Source organism: Capricornis sumatraensis, chromosome 8 (genome assembly GCF_032405125.1).
Source record: "Capricornis sumatraensis isolate serow.1 chromosome 8, serow.2, whole genome shotgun sequence".
Taxonomy (NCBI): Eukaryota; Metazoa; Chordata; class Mammalia; order Artiodactyla; family Bovidae; genus Capricornis; species Capricornis sumatraensis.
This window is the reverse complement of record NC_091076.1, coordinates 9172940-9190529: the sequence shown is the minus strand read 5'-3', so window position 1 is coordinate 9190529 and position 17590 is coordinate 9172940. Positions and strand designations below refer to the sequence as shown.

The window sequence follows — 17590 nt, the reverse complement described above, 5'->3', positions numbered from 1 at the left end:
ATGCAAACACACACAAATCCTCACTCTCACACATGCCCACTGTGATGTAATGAGAAATATATATTTAGTCTTGGTCCCAGGTTCCTGCCACAGAGCTTCTAAAACCCAAGTAATTTCCTGAGCAGTTGGGGAAAGAGGAATGTGTTTCATCATTCAGAAGCCCCTTTCAACTGACCAGGTGATCAAAGAGCTGGAAGTAGCATTAATCACCAATAGCCAATGGTCTCATCAACTGAGCCCACATAATAAAGCCTCCATAAAACTGCTAAGCTGGGGTGTTGGTGAGAGCATGGAGTTGCTGGAGAGCAGAGTTCCTTGGAGTGGGCAAGGATGCTCTGAATCACCCACTGCCTCACAGCTTGCCCTCTGAGTTCCTGAGTTGCATATTTTCTAGTAAACGGGTCATCTAGCAAGTAAACTGTTTTCCTGAGTTCTATGAGCTGTTCCACCAAACCACTGAATCCAAGGAAGGGGGCTGTGGGAACCATCAATTTATAGCCAGTTGTTCAGAGCGCAGGTAACAACTTTAACTTGCACCTGGCATCTGAAGCTCAGTCTCCTGGGACTAAGCCTGTGGGGTCTGTGCTGACTGTGAGCCATCAGTGTCAGAACTGAGTTAAACTGTGGGGCAACCTTCAGTGTGCACCGAGGATTGAACTGCTTAGTGTGGGAAACCCACACGTCCAGTGTCAGAAGCAGAGGAGTTTCAATGCCATTCTCTCAAATCATCCCTCCCTCTCCCTTTCCCACAGAGTCCAAAAGACTGTCCTATACATATGTGTCTCTTTTGCTGTCTTGCATACAGGATTATCCTTACCATCTTTCTAAATTCCATATATATGTGTTAGTATACTGTATTGGTGTTTTTCCTTCTGGCTTACTTCACTCTGTATAATCGGCTCCAGTTTCATCCACCTCATTAGAACTGATTCAAATGTATTCTTTTTAATGGCTGAGTAATACTCCATTGTGTATGTTCACTTTATAACTATTCAATGGTGCATATGTTACATTAACCTTTTCTGTATATGTTATATCTCATAATAAAAAGTAAAGAAGAGGAAAAAAAGAAGTAGAGGAGTGAGCACAGTGCAGAGAGAGTTTTCTTTGCTTGTCACACACACGTGCACACACTCTCACCCTCAGGAGGAGCACTCAGAGGGACATGACTGCCAGAGGCTGACTCCACCTGTCTGCCAGGCTCTGGGTCAGGAAGGGGAGTGTCTGTGGAACACCATGCCCCCAGATTTGACAGCCTCTGCAGGGCTCCTGGGTGGGCAGTAGTCAGATAACCCATGTGCTTGCCTGACAGCCACTGTGGTGGTCAGGACGATGGCCTGGGAATCAAGCGGCCTAGTGCTGAGAACTGGTCACATCACTCAGGGGCCAGGTGGTTTTGCAAAATCTCCTCTCCATCTCTGAGCCTTGATTTCCTCTTTCATCACACGGGGTTCACAACAGTGCCCACCTCATAGGTGGGTTTTGTGAATTTATTGAACTATTCCTGTCAAACTGGTCAGCAGAGTCCTTGGCTCAGAGTAAGCGTTCAGTAACTAATATACTAGAAAGAGTAACAATAATGTAGACGTCCCAGCAAGGTGTGCACTTTGCAAGTAGTAATGACAGGTGGGCAGGCCCATAGTCCCTGGCAGACACGTGAAGTGGGCTGGGCACCGGCATGGCCAGGCAGGCTCGGGAGGACATCCTGGAGAGCTGTGAGATGAAGGCTGCTGAGCTGCTCCCGCTGGGCTGAGCCCTACCCTTGGTCTCCAGCTCTCCCATCACCTCTAACAGCCTCCTTCTTGGTTTTGCAGCCCGAGCCCAGGCTTGGAGACCTCATCGAGATTTTCCGCCCTTTCTACAGACACTGGGCTCTCTACGTTGGTGGCGGATATGTGGTCCATCTGGCACCCTCAAGTAAGGGCACCCAGGGCCTCCATGGTACTGAGGCAGGAAGCAGAGGGGATGGGGGAGCTGTGTGTAACCGGGGACCCCAACATTCTTCTTGCTCCCCAACTGGCAGTTGGTTCCTAAGTGCTACAAGAAGACATCTTGGTGTAGGGCCATGGTTTTCAAACTCTGCTCCTTGGAACCCAAGGGGTATGCAGAGAGATTGAGGTGGGATTCCAACGGGGCAGCTCTACAGTAATACATTTTATATATTATGACCTAGTATAAAACACATTCAACTTTTAAGTTGAATCTTAAGTAAATCACCTGGAAAGAGCACAGGTGTTTCGGCAGCAGAAGTGACTGTGGATCCAGTTTCATTCTCCACCCTCAGTTTCCTCATCTGTAAACTGACTGAGAATTCTTAACTTGGGGTATTGTTGTGAGGATTCCCCCACTTTCTTTTTCTAAATTATTTAACTGTGGACAAACTTAAATGCAGTAAAATGCACAATATATTCAAGTGTATAGTCAATGAATTTTTTTTTAATGTATCCATCCATGTGACGATGAACAGATCAAGGCCTGGAACATTTCCACGGCGCTTAAAAGCCCCTCATGCCTCTTCAGGACCCTCTCTCCCTCCTGAGAGGCAGCCACTCCTCTAGGTCCTCCTGCTTTCTTTGCCTATTCTAGAACTTCAGGGCAACTCTTGTCTCCAGCTCTTTCACTGGCCCCGTGAAGTCCCCCATGCTGTTCTTACTTCTCCATTGCTGTGTATCCTCGGACAATGGGAATCCCTCAATTTGTTATCCACTCTTCTGCTGATTGACATTGGATGTTTCCAGGTGTAGGTTGCTCTGCATGCAGCTGCTGTGGACATTCTTGGGTGTGTCTTCTGCTGACCTAGGATGGTAGCAAAATCAGTGACCTCATGCTGCATTTACAGAGAAATCAAAGTAACCAGGGTAGAAGTCACCATCCCCACCCTGATCAACCAAACCACCAATCTCGACATCCACAGAATCTGCCCTTGCCCTTATTTATAAAGCCAGCCCCTGGGTTGGACAGGGCCCTGGACTCCTCCTCTTACTTTCATAAGCATTTTGACCTCAAAATGCCTTCTGTGTTATTCCTCTTGGCTTTGAAACCACTGGAATATCTCTCACTGTTAAACAAAGACTCCCTTGACCACACATTCTCTCTAACCAACTTCCCATGCGGTAGATCTCTTGTCTGCCATGGCCATTGCTGGCTCCTCACTTCCCATCCTCTCTTCTGTTCCACCTGGGGGTATTTACACCCCTCCTGGAGCAGCTCTTATCAAGGCTTCATCAATATCCTGGTTCCAGCCTCCTTGCTTCTCTGCAGCATTTCGTACAAGTGACCTCTCTCTATGCTTCCCCTGGCACTGCCTTTCTTCCTTTCCCACTAGGCCCTTCCTTGTGGCCCCCTGTGGGAGGGGGCTGGGTGGCTTCCTCCTCTCTCCCATATCTCTCATTTTTACTCCTCCCTCACCTGTGCCCTGGATTCTAATACCTTCTACTTGTCAATATCTCCCTAAGACCACAACCTTAACTTAGGCTTGATCCTGCTCAGCTTCAGACTTGCATACCCTCTTGACTACTTGGCATCTTCACTTAGGTGTCTAACTGGCATGTTGAACTTGACACTCCTCAGATGGAGGGCTCCAGACAACACCGTTCAGTTGCTTAGGTCGAAAGTCTGCACATCATCCTTGATCCTTTTCACCCTCTATCTAATCCATCAGGAAATCCTATTGGCTTTATCTCCAAAGCAGACCCACAATCTGATCATTTCTCAGCATCTCCACTGCTGTGCCTGGGGTAAGATACCGTGCTCTCTCACCTGATGCTACTGCAGTTCTGCTTGGTCTCTCTGCCCCTTGTCCACGATTGTCAGTCCTTCCTTCACTGGGCAGCCAGCATGATCATTCTAGAATATAAATCTGGTTATGTCACTTCTCTCCTTAAAATTTCAACTGGCATTTCCGTCACGTATAGAAAAAGTTTCAAATCTGTGCTGTGGCCTCTGAACCTGGCATGGTCTGGCCCAGGCGCCCTATCTGATCTTCCTCTTCTTCTTCTCTCCTCTTGGGTCTCCAGACCTCACTGGCCTCCTTGCAGCCTTCCTTCCTGAGGTCCTTGCTTTTGCTCTCCCTTCTGCTTGTGATGCTCTTTCCTGGCTCTCAGCACAGCTGCCTCCCTTTCAGCATTCAAGTCTCAACTCAAATGGCCATTCCTGGGCATGGTCCTCCCCAGCCTGAGCGAGGGCAGCCTTCCCTGGTCATCCTCTCCTATGTGACTCCACTTAATCTTCCCCACAGCCTTTCAAAACCTAAAAGTTTTTTTTTTTTTTTCTATTTGTTCACTGTCTTTGTCCTTTCACTAGAGTATGTACTAGTGGAGGGCAGGTACAAGTCAAGTTCATGGAGGGCTTCAGCACCTTAGACAAGGCCTGGCACATAGTAGGGCCTCAGTATTGACTGACTGTGTTGAGTGGGTGTAAATGCTGGACAGGAGACAGGAAAGGCATGACAGAGGTCTTGGTGGAGAGTGTGACACCCATCACTGGGTCAGCAATGCTCCTTAAAGGGAAAAGATTTTTCTATCTGCATCTTCTCATTGGAGCTTCACAGGAATCTTGTGAAATAGGTGAGGCAAGGGGGACTAACCTCATACTACTGAAAAAGTGGTGGAAGTTAAAGCTGGAAGGAAACTTAGAGAACAACCCAGTGAGAGTCTAATGAGAGCGAACACTTGCTGGGCACTAACCCTGTTCCAGGCACTGGGGGAGGCACCTTACCTAATCCGTTTCTTAAATCCTTGCAGCTCCTCGTCCACAGATGTAGGCACAGGTGGAACTTATTGGACCTGTTCTACAAGGAACTGGGGAATCAGAGAAGTTAAGCAACTTGTCCACAGTCATATAGCAGAAAGTCGCAGGGTGGGACTCAAACCCTGACTCTGACTCTGTTTCCTGCCTTTAAACCTGGTGCTCTGCTGTGAAGTCTGAGGTTCCCCAAATTTCAGTCATTGATTATTAGCCATATTCATCTGCCCTTTCTCCAATTGTTTAATTGGTATTTTCTTTAATGTTGTTGTTCAGTTGCTCAGTCGTGTCCAACTCATTGTGACCCCATGGACTGCAGCATACCAGGCTTCCCTGTCCTTCACCATCTCCCAGAGTTTGTTCAAACTCATGTCCATTGAGTCAGTGATACCATCCATCCATCTCATGCTCTGTCATCCCCTTCTCCTGCCTTCAGTCTTCCCCAGCATCAGGGTCTTTTCCAATGAGTCAGATCTTTGAGCCAGGTGGCCAAAGTGTTGGAGCTTCAGCTTTAGCATCAGTCCCTCCAGTGAATATTCAGGATTGATTTCCTTTAGGATTGACTGGTTTCATCTCCTTGCAGTACAAGGAACTCTCAAGAATTTTCTCCAACACCAAGTGCAAAAGCCTCTATTCTTTGGCACTCAGCCTTTTTTATTGTCCAGCTCTCACATCTATACATGACTGCATGGACCTTTGTCAGTAAAGTAATGCCTCTGCTTTTTAATATGCTGTCTAGGTTTGTCATAGCTTTTCTTCCAAAGAGCAACCGTCTTTTAATTTCATGGCTGCTGTCACTGTCCACAGTGATTTTGGAGCCCAGGAAAATAGTCTCTCATGACTAACTTTAAAAAGAAAAATAATTCTTTGAAAAGGAGCCTTAAATTCCTAAATTGATGTGTGTTCATGAATCCATCTTAGCTTGTATTTGTGGATTCCCAGCATTGGCTCCGCTAAGTTAAGTGACATGTCAAGACTATGCAGTGATGGAACCCGAATCAGCACCCATTGCTTCTGCCTCTGAGCCTGTGCTCACTCTCACCAGGGTGGCACCCAGCATGTGGAATGTAAGGAAGCCCTCACTGTTGGGTGATGACTCTGAACTTGCACCTCTGGAGCTGGAATCTCCTGAAATTCTGTGCCCCAAGCACCTAGCTTGCGTCTCCCCAGTCCCAGCCCCCTACCTGCCCGCCGAGGGGCTGAAGGTAGATTGGCCTCTGGAGCTCCCCTGATCCAGTCCCCACGCTGACCCTCCCCACAGACTCAGGGCTCAAACACAGCACCTTCTTATTTATTTCACTGAATCCTTTAAGCACCTCCTGCCCTACTAGGAGGAAATCTGAATTCCTCTGATTTTCCAAATCTCATAGTTGTTCTCTGGGCAGAGGGGTTCAGTCCTCTTTGGAAAGCCAAGCAGAACAGGACCTGGACTCTGATCAGACCCTCTGGCCATTGCTTGTTGCTGTCACATGGCGTCACAGTGCAAGATGGGTCCTGCCCTGTGTAATGGGACGCTTCCCCTTCTGGGAGAGACCTGAAGGTTCCCGATCATGGCAAGGCCACAGAGGCTCTCTGGGGGACATGAGTCTCCTCTGTGATGTTCCCTGGGGTCCACCTCCTTAATGCAAGCCCAGTTTTCAGTCATCATACCCTCCCTACATGATATAAGCTGGTGACCTCAACAGGGATCTCTGTGTGGGCACCAGCTTTTGCTTCACACCATCCTGGCCCCTGTATTGACCCCAGATCCCTTTCTTAAGGCAGTTTTATTTCTGGAAATCTCTTGCACATTCCAGGCCCTCAGCATTAACCAGGGCTGTGCCAGTGTACCCCTCCTTGACCTCCTTGGTGTCACTCCCCTGGGAGCAGCTGTGGGGTTTTGGTCCCTTTGTTCCCAGAAGGATGGAATCCCCTTCTGCAAATCCATTCAACTTTTCTGCAATAATCAGCTTTGTGTGTGTCAGGGAAGTGGAGCCTTGGCAGGATCACACACAATTCACACTCTCTTCCCCCAGGGAGGTGGGTGTGCTCAGGGCCCATATTGCACAATCAAGAGGGCCACTGAAGTGTCACAGGTGTGCAAGGCCAGCTTCTCTACATTAAAAAAAAATCACAACAAATCATAGGATTTTACTCCTGCTTATTTCAGATAAGAAAACCAGGGACCAGAGACCACAAGGCTCTTATCCAAGGCCACACAGCTCTGACCCTGACTCATCTGCTCATCCCCTTGTGGGTGTGGTGGATGCTAGGCTGGGGGCCAGCCCAGGACCAATCGTGTTCTCCATTCTGAATCCACAGGTGAAATCCCAGGAGCTGGTGGGGCCAGTATCATGTCTGCAGTGGCCGACAGGGCCATAGTAAAGAAAGAGCGGCTGCGTGACGTGGTTGGGAGGGATCCGTACAGAATCAACAACAAGCATGATGACAAGTACAACCCATTCCCTCCCAGCAAAATCGTCCAGCGGGCAGAGGAGCTGGTGGGCCGGGAGTTCTGCTACAGCCTGACCAGCCAGAACTGCGAGCATTTCGTCAATGAGCTGCGCTACGGGGTCCCCCGCAGCGACCAGGTCGGTCCTCGGTGTGTCCCTAGCTCCATGGTCTCTTAGTTCTTATTTCTCTGCTGTTTCTCTTACTCAGCCAGGCCACATCCCCCAGAAGTTGCCTTAAGATATATAGGATAATGGTGACAACAGTTCACTCTACATGCCAGGCTCGAACTTGAATTGATTGCTTTATGAGTACCTGTGGCTGCTGTAACACATGGCCAGAAATTCAGTGGCTTAACACAACACAAATGTATTGTCTTATAGTTCAGGAGGTCAGAAGTCTGAAACAGGTCTCACTGAGCTAAAATCAAGGTGTCAGCAAGGCTGTGTTCTTTCCTAGAGGCTCTCACAGAGAACCTGTTTTCTAGTCTTTTCCAGCTTCAAGAGGCTGCCTGCATTCCTTGGCTTGTGGCTCCCTTTCATCTTCAAAGTTAGAAATGGCTGGTTGAGTCTCTCTCCCATTGTATCACTGTGATACTGACTCTACTCCTTCCCGCTTCCATCAGAAACTTTGTGATTATATTGGGCTTACCTGGAAATCCAGAATAATCTTCCTATTCTAAGGTAAATTGATTAGCAACCTTAATTCTGTCTACAATCTTAATTCTCTCTCTCTCCATGTAGCATAATGTGTTTACAAGTATTAGGAATGAGGACATATTATGGGATTAAGACCTAGGCATCTTTGGGGGCTATTTTTCTGCCTACCAGTTACTCTTTACACTGGGTACAGTTAATGTCCTTGGAGCTCCTCTTGCTGTTATTCTAGAAAGATTTCCCTCTATTGTCTCCTGCACCAGAGCACCATCTTCCGTATCTCATGTCCTCTTTCTTGGTTTGTTGTTATTGTTGAATAGCTAAATTGTGTCTGACTCTTTTCCAATGCCATGGACTTAGCCCTCCAGACTCCTCTGCCCATGAGATTTCCCAGGCAAGAATACTGGAGGGGGTTCCATTTCCTTCTCCAGAGGATCTTCTCAATCGAGGGATCAAACCCATGTCTCCTCCTTTGGCAGGTGGATTCTTTACCAATGAGTCACCTGGGAAGCCCTGTCTTGGTTTACACATTTCTTGTGGTGGAAACTCCTTCAGCAGCTTCCTAAAACAGGTTGCATGGAAGGAGAATTTTTTGAGAATCTGTATGTCTGAATTATGTTTTCAATTCATCCTCCCACTTGAAATAATAGTCTGTATAGGTATAGAATTCCAGGGCTTCCCTGGTAGCTCAACTAGTAAAGAATCCTCCTGAAATGCAGGAGACCCTGGCTTGATTCCTGGGTCAGGAAGATCCTCTGGAAAAGGGATAGACGACCTACTGTAGTATTCTTGGGCTTCCCTGGTGGCTCAGACAGGAAAGAATCTGCCTGCAATGTGGGAAACCTGGGTTCAATCCCTAGGTTGGGAAGGTCCTCTGGAGGAGGAGGACATGGCAACCCACTCTAGTATTCTTGCTTGGAGATTCTCCATGGACAGAGAAGCCTGGTGGGCTATAGTCCATAGGGTCGCAAAGAGTCGGACACGACTGAGCAACTAAGCACATAGGTTTGTAATTCTAGGTTAGAAATTGTTTTACTGTAAGATTTTGAGGGCATTCTTCCATTGTCTTCTTGCTTCCAGCATTGCTATGATGAAATGGAGAGTGATTCTGATTCCTGATCTTTTCTCGGTCTCCTGTTTTTCTCTCCTGCTCTAGAAGATGTAATGTCTTGTCTTTACCCAGTGTTCTAAAATCTCACACTAATGTGCCTTGGCATAGGTCTCCTTTTATCCTCAAAGCACCATTTCAATCTGAAAACATATACCCTTTGGTCCTAGTAAATTTTCATGAGTTATTTTGCTCTTGCTTCCCCTCCTCTGAGTTTCCTCTAGTCTCTCTTTCTGGAAAGTTTATTATTCAAATGTTATACTGACTGGATTATTCCTTCATTTTTACCTTTGGAAGCTGTTTTCTATAGCTTCATCTTTTCTGCTGTTCCTTCTGAGAGATTTCCCCACCTTTATCTCTAAAATGTGTATTGAGTTTGTAACTTTCAACATATTTTTATTTTCTAAGAATAGCTTTTATTCTCTAAACATTCTGTTATTTTTAATAGCACTGTGTTCTTCTTTATTGTTGATGTTGTTTAGTCACTAAGTCATATTTGATTTTTTTGCAGCCCCATGAGCCATAGCCCACCAGGTGCCTCTGTCCGTGGTATTTCCTAGTAAAGAATCCTGCAGTGCCTTCTCCAGGCGATCTTCCCAACCTTCGGTTCAGTTTAGTTGCTTAGTTGTGTCCGAATCTGCAACCCCATGAATCACAGCACGCCAGGCCTCCCTGTCCATCACCAACTCCCAGAGTTCACTCAAACTCATGTCCATTGAGTCGGTGATGCCATCCAGCCATCTCATCCTCTGTCATCCCCTTCTTCTCCTGCCTCCAATCCCTCCCACCATCAGGGTCTTTTCCAATGAGTCAGCTCTTCACATCAGGTGGCCAAAGTATTGGAGTTTCAGCTTTAGTTCCAGTCCTTCCTATGAACACCTGGGACTGATCCAACCAGGATGGACTGGTTGGATCTCCTTGTAGTCCAAGGGACTCACAAATGTTCTCCAACACCACAGTTCAAAAGCATCAATCCTTTGGCGCTCAGCTTTCTTCACAGTCCAACTCTCACATCCATACATGACCACTGGAAAAACCATTGCCTTGACTAGATGGACCTTTGTTGGCAAAGTAATGTCTCTGCTTTTCAGTATGCTATCTTGGTTGGTCATAACTTTCCTTCCAAGGGGTAAGCGTCTTTTAATTTCATGGCTTCAATCACCATCTGCAGTAATTTTGGAGCCCAAAACGATAAAGTCAGCCACTGTTTCCACTGTTTCCCCATCTATTTGCCATGAAGTGATGGGATCAGATGCCATTGTCTTCGTTTTCTGAATGTGGAACTTTAAGCCAACTTTTTCACTCTCCTCTTTCACTTTCGTCAAGAGGATTTCCTCTTCACTTTCTGCCATAAGAGTGGTGTCACCTGCATATCTGAGGTTATTGATATTTCTCCCGGCAATCTTCATTCCAGCCTGTGTTTCTTCCAGCCCAGCGTTTCTCATGATGTACTCTGCATATAAGTTAAATAAGCAGGGTGACAATATACAGCCTTGACGTACTCCTTTTCCTATTTGGAACCAGTCTGTTGTTCCATGTCCAGTTCTAACTGTTGCTTCCTGACCTGCACACAAATTTCTCAAGAGGCAGGCCAGGTAGTCTGGTATTCCCATCTCTTTCAGAATTTTCCACAGTTTATTGTGATCCACACAGTCAAAGGCTTTGGCATAGTCAATAAAGCAGAAATAGATGTTTTTCTGGAACTCTCTTGCTTTTTCCATGATCTTGTGGATTTTTGCAATTTGATCTCTGGTTCCTCTGCCTTTTCTAAAGCCAGCTTGAACATCTGGAATTTCACGGTTCACATATTGCTGAAGCCTGGTTTGGAGAATTTTGAGCATTACTTTACTAGCGTGTGAGATGAGTGCAATTGTGTGGTAGTTTGAGCATTCTTTGACATTGCCTTTCTTTGGAATTGCAATGAAAACTAACCTTTTCCAGTCCTGTGGCCACTGCTGAGTTTTCCAAATGTGCTGGCATATTCAGTGCAGCACCTTCACAGCATCATCTTTCAGGATTTGAAATAGCTCAACTGGAATTCCATCACCTCCACTAGCTTTGTTCATAGTGATGTTTTCTAAGGCCCACTTGACTTCACATTCCAGGATGTCTGGCTCTAGGTCAGTGATCACACCATCATGATTATCTGGGTCGTGAAGATCTTTTTTGTACAGTTCTTCTGTGTATTCTTGCCACCTCTTCCTAATATCTTCTGCTTCTGTTAGGTCCATATCATTTCTGTCCTTTCTTGAGTCCATCTTTGCATGAAATGTTCCCTTGGTATCTCTAATTTTCTTGAAGAGATCTCTAGTCTTTCCTATTCTGTTGTTTCCCTCTATTTCTTTGCATTGATTGCTAAGGAAGGCTTTCTTATCTCTTCTTGCTATTCTTTGGAACTCTGCATTCAGATGCTTATATCTTTCCTTTTCTCCTTGGCTTTTTGCTTCTCTTCTTTTCACAGCTATTTGTAAGGCCTCCTCGGACAGACATTTTGCTTTCTTGCATTTCTTTTCCATGGGGATGGTCTTGATCCCTGTCTCCTGTACAATGTCACAAACCTCCATCCATAGTTCATCAGGCACTCTGTCTATCAGATCTAGTCCCTTAAATCTATTTCTCACTTCCACTGTAAAATCATAAGGGATTTGATTTAGGTCATACCTGAATGGTCTAGTGGTTTTCCCTACTTTCTTCAATTTGAGTCTGAATTTGGCAATAAGGAGTTTATGATCTGAGCTGCAGTCTGCTCCCAGTCTTATTTTTGCTGACTGTATAGAGCTTCTCCATCTTTGGCTACAAAGAATATGATCAATCTGATTTCGGTGTTGACCATCCGGTGATGTCCATGTGTAGAGTCTTCTCTTGTGTTGTTGGAAGAGGGTGTTTGCTATGACCAGTGCATTTTCTTGGCAAAACTCTATTAACCTCTGCCCTGCTTCATTCCATACTCCAAGGCCAAATTTGCCTGTTACTCCAGGTGTTTCTTGACTTCCTACTCTTGCATTCCAGTCCCCTATAATGAAAAGGATATCTTTTTTGGGTGTTAGTTCTTAAAGGTCTTGTAGGTTTTCATAGAACCATTCAGCTTCTTCAGCGTTACTTGTTGGGGCATAGGCTTGGATTACCATGATATTGAATGATTTGCCTTGGTAATGAACAGAAATCGTTCTGTCGTTTTTGAGATTGCATCCAAGTACTGCATTTCGGACTCTTTTGTTGACTATGATGGCTACTCCATTTCTTCTAAGGGATTCCTGCCCACAGTAGTAGATATAATGGTCATCTGAGTTAAAGTCACCCATTCCAGTCCATTTTAGTTCGCTGATTCCTAGAATGTCGACGTTCACTCTTGCCATCTCCTGTTTGACCACTTCCAATTTGCCTTGATTCATGGACCTGACATTCCAGGTTCCTATGCAATATTGCTCGTTATAGCATTGGACCTTGCTTCTATCACCAGTCATATCCACAACTGGGTATTGTTTTTGCTTTGGCTCCATCCCTTCATTCTTTCTGGAGTTATTTCTCCGCTGACCTCCAGTAGCATATTGGGCACCTATCGACCTGGGGAGTTCCCCTTTCAGTATCCTATCATTTTGCCTTTTCATACTGTTCATACTTCCCAACCTAGGGATCCTGAATTGCCACGTGGATTCTTTACCACTGGGCCACCAGGAAGTCCCTCTTCTTTACTGTATACATTCTATTCTCTAAAGACACTTTTTAAAAAGATGTTGTCTTTTCTTTCTCCAAATTGCCTTTTCCTTTTTGTGTTGCTCTCTGTCTTCTGTTTCAGTGGTCCTGCTAGATGTCTGGTACATCTGGATTGTGCACTCGTGATTAAGAGTAGGGGGCTTTCAGAGTGAGCTCAGAGGGCACAGTGGCTTGTTGACTTTGAGGTTCACCTCAGAGTAGACTGGGAACCCTCATATCGGCACCTTTCATTGTTTCCACTTGGGCCAGTCCGATTCCCCAGAAGAGTTTTCCTAAATCTTATGTAGAGGGTAAAGCACTGGGAGCAGAGGGGACGAGAAGGCCAAAAGTCTCCATTTCACATATGTATGGCCTCTCAATCCCTTTTTGGAGGTATGATACCCACACCCTCACATGTGCTTCTGTTTACAGACCCCAAATCTTCTGATTTCCATTGTGGGTAAGCAGGGGCTTGGGCTCTCTCTCTTTCACCCACTTCCAGAAGTACCTGGTGATGTCAATATGTGATCTTTTTCAGGGATTCTGTTGTATACAGTTAGCGCCCAACATATAAACATTCAAGTTTTGAACTTTCAAAGATGCGAACGTGTGTTCCAGCAAAGTCAGGAAGGAGTGACACTGAAGCTTGCCCTCCATCTCCTATTGCTGACGATCCTTCAGTTCCACCACCTCCCACCCCCTCTCCCTCCTCCAGTCAGTAACTCTTCTTGCCTGTTCACGTGACACCAGCCCCTGGACGCCAGCTGTTGTTCTCCACTACTGTACTTTTCAAAGTACTATACTGTAAGATTAAAAATATATCAGAGGGACGTCCCTTGTGGTCCTAGCAGTAAAGAATTCACCTGCCAATGCAGGGGACACAGGTTTGATCCCTGGTCCAGGAGGATCCCGTGTGCCACAACTGCTGAGCCCAAAACTACTGAGCCCAAGCTTAGAGCCTATGCTCCACGACAGAGAGGAGCCCCCACTTCCTGCAACTTGAGAAAGTCTAAACACAGCAGTGAAGACCCAGTGCAGCCATAAATCAATGAGGAAATCTTTTTTTTTTTTAATGTATGAGAGCCCTATTAAAAGGATGGATCAGATGGTAAAGAATCCATATTGAATGCAGGACACTGGGGTTCGATCCTTGGGTTAGGAAGTCTCCATTGAGAATGGAGTGGCAACCTACTCCAGTACTCTTGCCTGGAGAATTCCATGGACAGAGAAGCCTGGCAGACTACAGTCCATGATGTCGCAAAGAAACAGACACAACTGAGCAGCTAAAGCTTTCCCTTTCAATAAGTATCTTTGAGTGTGATAATAAAGAATTTAAGTTGAAGTTAAAAAAAAATGTGTTCTTTATACTTTGCTTTTATTTTTTATGTATTTTTTGTATGAAAAGAATTATAAATCTTTTACAGTACAGTACTGTATAGTTGATTGTATTACTTGGGTACCTAAGCTAACTTTGTTGAACTTACGAAGAAATTGGACTTAAGAATATGCTCTCAGAACTGACCAGGTTAGTATGTAGGGGACTTACTGTATTTAGGATTAATATTCAGCTTTTCCTACAGCTGCCTTAGCCTTTAGTGTTCTCTGAGTCCTAGTGGAATTATGCCTAAAACTAATGTCTTACTTTATTTTTATTTGGAGTTCAGGAAGCAGTGAAATTTGATACATGTTCTGTTTTTACCCTGAAACTTACTCTCTTTTGCAGGATTTTTTTTTCCAGTACAAGCAACATAAGTAAGATATCTTAATAATTTAAAGTATAACATCACCACTCTTTTTCATAGTTGAGTCATTTATTGAAGAACGTGCAGAGAGCACTTGGCGCCTGGCAGGTCTGGGCACTGGACATACAGCAAAGATCAAGACAAGTGAGGGCTCTGCTAGGACCCAGGTCAGAGTTCCCTGAGGATTCAATAGAAATTCCTCTTCAACCTTATACATATCTCAAGAGCTCCCTGTTGATCAGCCAGGATTTCAACCATCTGGCCTCATCTCCCTGTCCTTTCCACAGTCACCCTCTGGGGATCTGTCTGCTTTAAAAACCCGCAGGCTGAAGGGAATTTCCTTCTTCAGGCCTGTGTATGTCATTGGCCAGCTGCCCCATTCACAAATTCCTTCCTCCTGCTGCCCTCCTCTCTGCATTTCCCTGCCAATATTTGTTGACTCCTGAGTTTGTCAAGAAGGCTATGAGGCACATGAAGCCCCCTGAGCTGGACATCTTTGTTGAATGTACAGTCTGTACTCAGCTTACTGACACAGAATCTGACTCACTCTCCTCTCTCTTGCAGGTCAGAGATGCTGTCACAGCAGCTACCATCTCTGGAGTGGGCCTGATAGCCCTATTCGCTGGAGCCACGTTCTCAAGAAACAAGAAGCAAAATCAATGACCTGAAGGGAGTGTCTTGTCAGCAGTGACATTAGACATTGAGGGGTGTCTTGTTTTGCTAGACAGTTTTGAGAGAGTTAACAGGCAGGTTGATAGGCAGTCCAAGGCCCCTTTAAGGAGGAAGTAAACTTTCCTTCTTTTTCTTATTCTTTTGTCTTAGTCTCGTAGGCCCTGTGAGCTATGATATATCTTTCCAAGGATGGGCTATTTTTAAAAGTTCTGTGTTAATTTTGCAACAGTCTATTTCATTTGAAAACTGTCCTTTTAAGCATAACATATCTTACTTCTGGGTATGCTTTTCTCAGACTCTGTGTCTCTGTGTCAGTCATTATAACTGTACCAAATGGTGCCTGGGAACCTGTTTCCTCACTGCTTATACAACCATAACACATCTCTCCCAGGGAAAGAGTGTTTGAAACTCCATTCTTCCATACTAGTCTTGGGCCAATGTTATCTCAAGATGTATGCTGTGGGAGACGGTCTGGATAAAACTTTCTCAGTCTTGAGGCTTTCTTTTTATCTATTCTCAGCAGCCAATTGAAAAGTATATAATGCCCTGCTTAAACTAGTGAGGTGGGTACTCTTTCTACCCCCTTCTGACATCTATGTCAGAAGCTTTCTCTATCCTTTTATGTTAAATAAAAATCTTTGCTGCACAAAGCTCTGAGTGATTGAGACTACATCTTTGGTCCTGGAGTTAAATCTTCTCCTTTGGAGACCACAAATTCGACACCAAACACCATAAGCTATCAGTTTGGTTTGGTTTGTGGATTTCATTTTTTCTCGCAATAATAGAAACAAAACCCAATAAGAGAAGAATTTATTGGGGGACATGCATCAAGAACTGCCTGGCTGGAGTCTGTTGAGGTTGCAGTGAGGCTCTGTTCCTGCTGATGCAGGCTGTGCTCTGGTTCTTTGGTGATTTTCTCTCTCTTTCTATTTGTGGGCTATGTTCTTTACCTGTAGGAAAAAAAGTCCAGCTTTGGTTATCTCTAGTAAGGGGTGTTTCCACGTGTGTAGGTACAGGTGGGCAGCAAGAGAGACAGACAAACCTGACTGATATGCAAGAACAGGAACCAAGGGCAATCAGGACCCTTGACCTGGAACTAGACCCAGGCCGGCTTCCAGGAGTCAGCAGCCAGAGTCTGTAGATGTCCAGTGGGGCTCAAACCAAATCAAACCACAGCCATAATGAAAATTATGGCCAATCTTGTTTAAAACCTCCCCTGCGCTCCACAGCTTTTCTCTGCCTCATCACTTCCACCCTGCAGTGATCCTGCATCCTCTCCTCTTGGAGCTTGTCATGGCCCCCAAGTCTCTGATCCCACACCCACTCCTGCGGCTTCTCTTCCCCTATCAGTTTAGCTCCGTCCCTACCCCTGGCCTGAGAGGAGCACCTAGCACAAGCTCCTGAGAGAGAATCTGATTGGCTCATTCACCACACTGAGCTGTCTACCAGTTGGTTGACTGCCATTGGGTCAGGTGGCGCCACTAGACCAATCAGCTCTGGCCAGTGGAGCCAGGTCATATGGTACAAGGCTGCCTCAGACCTTATGGAGTGTGGGTGTGGATGGTCCTATACCTGACCTGCCTGCTGCCTAGGCCTCTGGGGAGGGGTTAGGGAAGGACATACGACCTTTCCTGGTTGGACCCTTGAGATATGCTGCTATCACTCACTGGGCTTGGCAGATGTTCAAAGTGACCATTTTCCTGAAAAGAGCTTTTGTGTGTTCCTCAGAGGCACCCTGATGGGGCCACTTTGTCCTTCAGTCCACAGGACAAGTCTTCTCCTCCATCTAGTTGCCGGTGTTTCCTTGATCAGCTCTGGTTGTATGGGGACCATCTGTCTGTGGAATCCTGGACAGAACTTATAAATGGCCCCTTGCCAGCTCCCTCCTGCTTGGACCATATCTGGCCTAGGATAAGCTTGTGTTTTTTATGCCCTAATGTTGATAATGGATAATTTTCTCCCAGTGTAGTTTTTTGGGTCTTTTTTTTTTCTTTTTTGGTTCAGCCCTATTGATGTAACATGTCATGCCAGCTCTCAAGCTCCCCAAACCCAAGAGACACAGGCCAAATATAAAAGGGTGGGTATCTTAGAGCCCCTTCTCTTGCGTGGGGCAGAATGTGATGTGGACACATAGAATATAAACCTCCAAACTAACTATGTAGGAAAAAAAGAATGAGGAAAAATAAACACAAGAAAGCAAATCAAAACACCCAGTTCAATTTAAAAATAAAGAAAAATACAAAAAGTCTGCTGTGTAGAAAAAACCAGAGGGATGGTACGGGGAGGGAGGAGGGAGGGGGATTCAGGATGGGGAACATGTGTATACCTGCAGTGGATTCATGTTGATGTATGGCAAAACCAATACAATATTGTAAAGTAATTAACCTCCAATTAAAATAAATAAATTTATATTTTAAAAAATAAATAGATAAGATGGAAGAAGTAATTCCAAATGTATTAGTCATGACCATCAATAGAAATGGATTAAAGTTGCCAAACTTGCAAAGTAAAAGCAAACATAACATTGGATTAGAAAACTAATCCAG

General features: G+C 45.3%; 1 protein-coding gene across 1 annotated transcript; it reads left to right on the top strand.

The window, feature by feature from the left end:
- The first annotated feature begins 1678 nt into the window (after positions 1-1678).
- LOC138083419 (phospholipase A and acyltransferase 3-like) lies at positions 1679-15107 on the top strand. The gene is made up of 4 exons (XM_068977310.1): positions 1679-1715; positions 1795-1917; positions 7045-7313; positions 14937-15107. The coding sequence occupies exons 1-4, from the start codon at positions 1679-1681 to the stop codon at positions 15033-15035; spliced, it is 528 nt and encodes a 175-aa protein (XP_068833411.1). The 3' UTR covers positions 15036-15107.
- The last annotated feature ends 2483 nt before the right edge of the window (positions 15108-17590 follow it).

Coding starts and splice junctions, on each gene's coding strand:
- LOC138083419 (XM_068977310.1), top strand. CDS start 1,679: ATGGCCAGGCAGGCTCGGGAGGACATCCTGGAGAGCT. Junction 1,918..7,044: donor GGTCCATCTGGCACCCTCAA/GTAAGGGCACCC, acceptor CTGAATCCACAG/GTGAAATCCCAGGAGCTGGT. Junction 7,314..14,936: donor GGGTCCCCCGCAGCGACCAG/GTCGGTCCTCGG, acceptor TCTCTCTTGCAG/GTCAGAGATGCTGTCACAGC.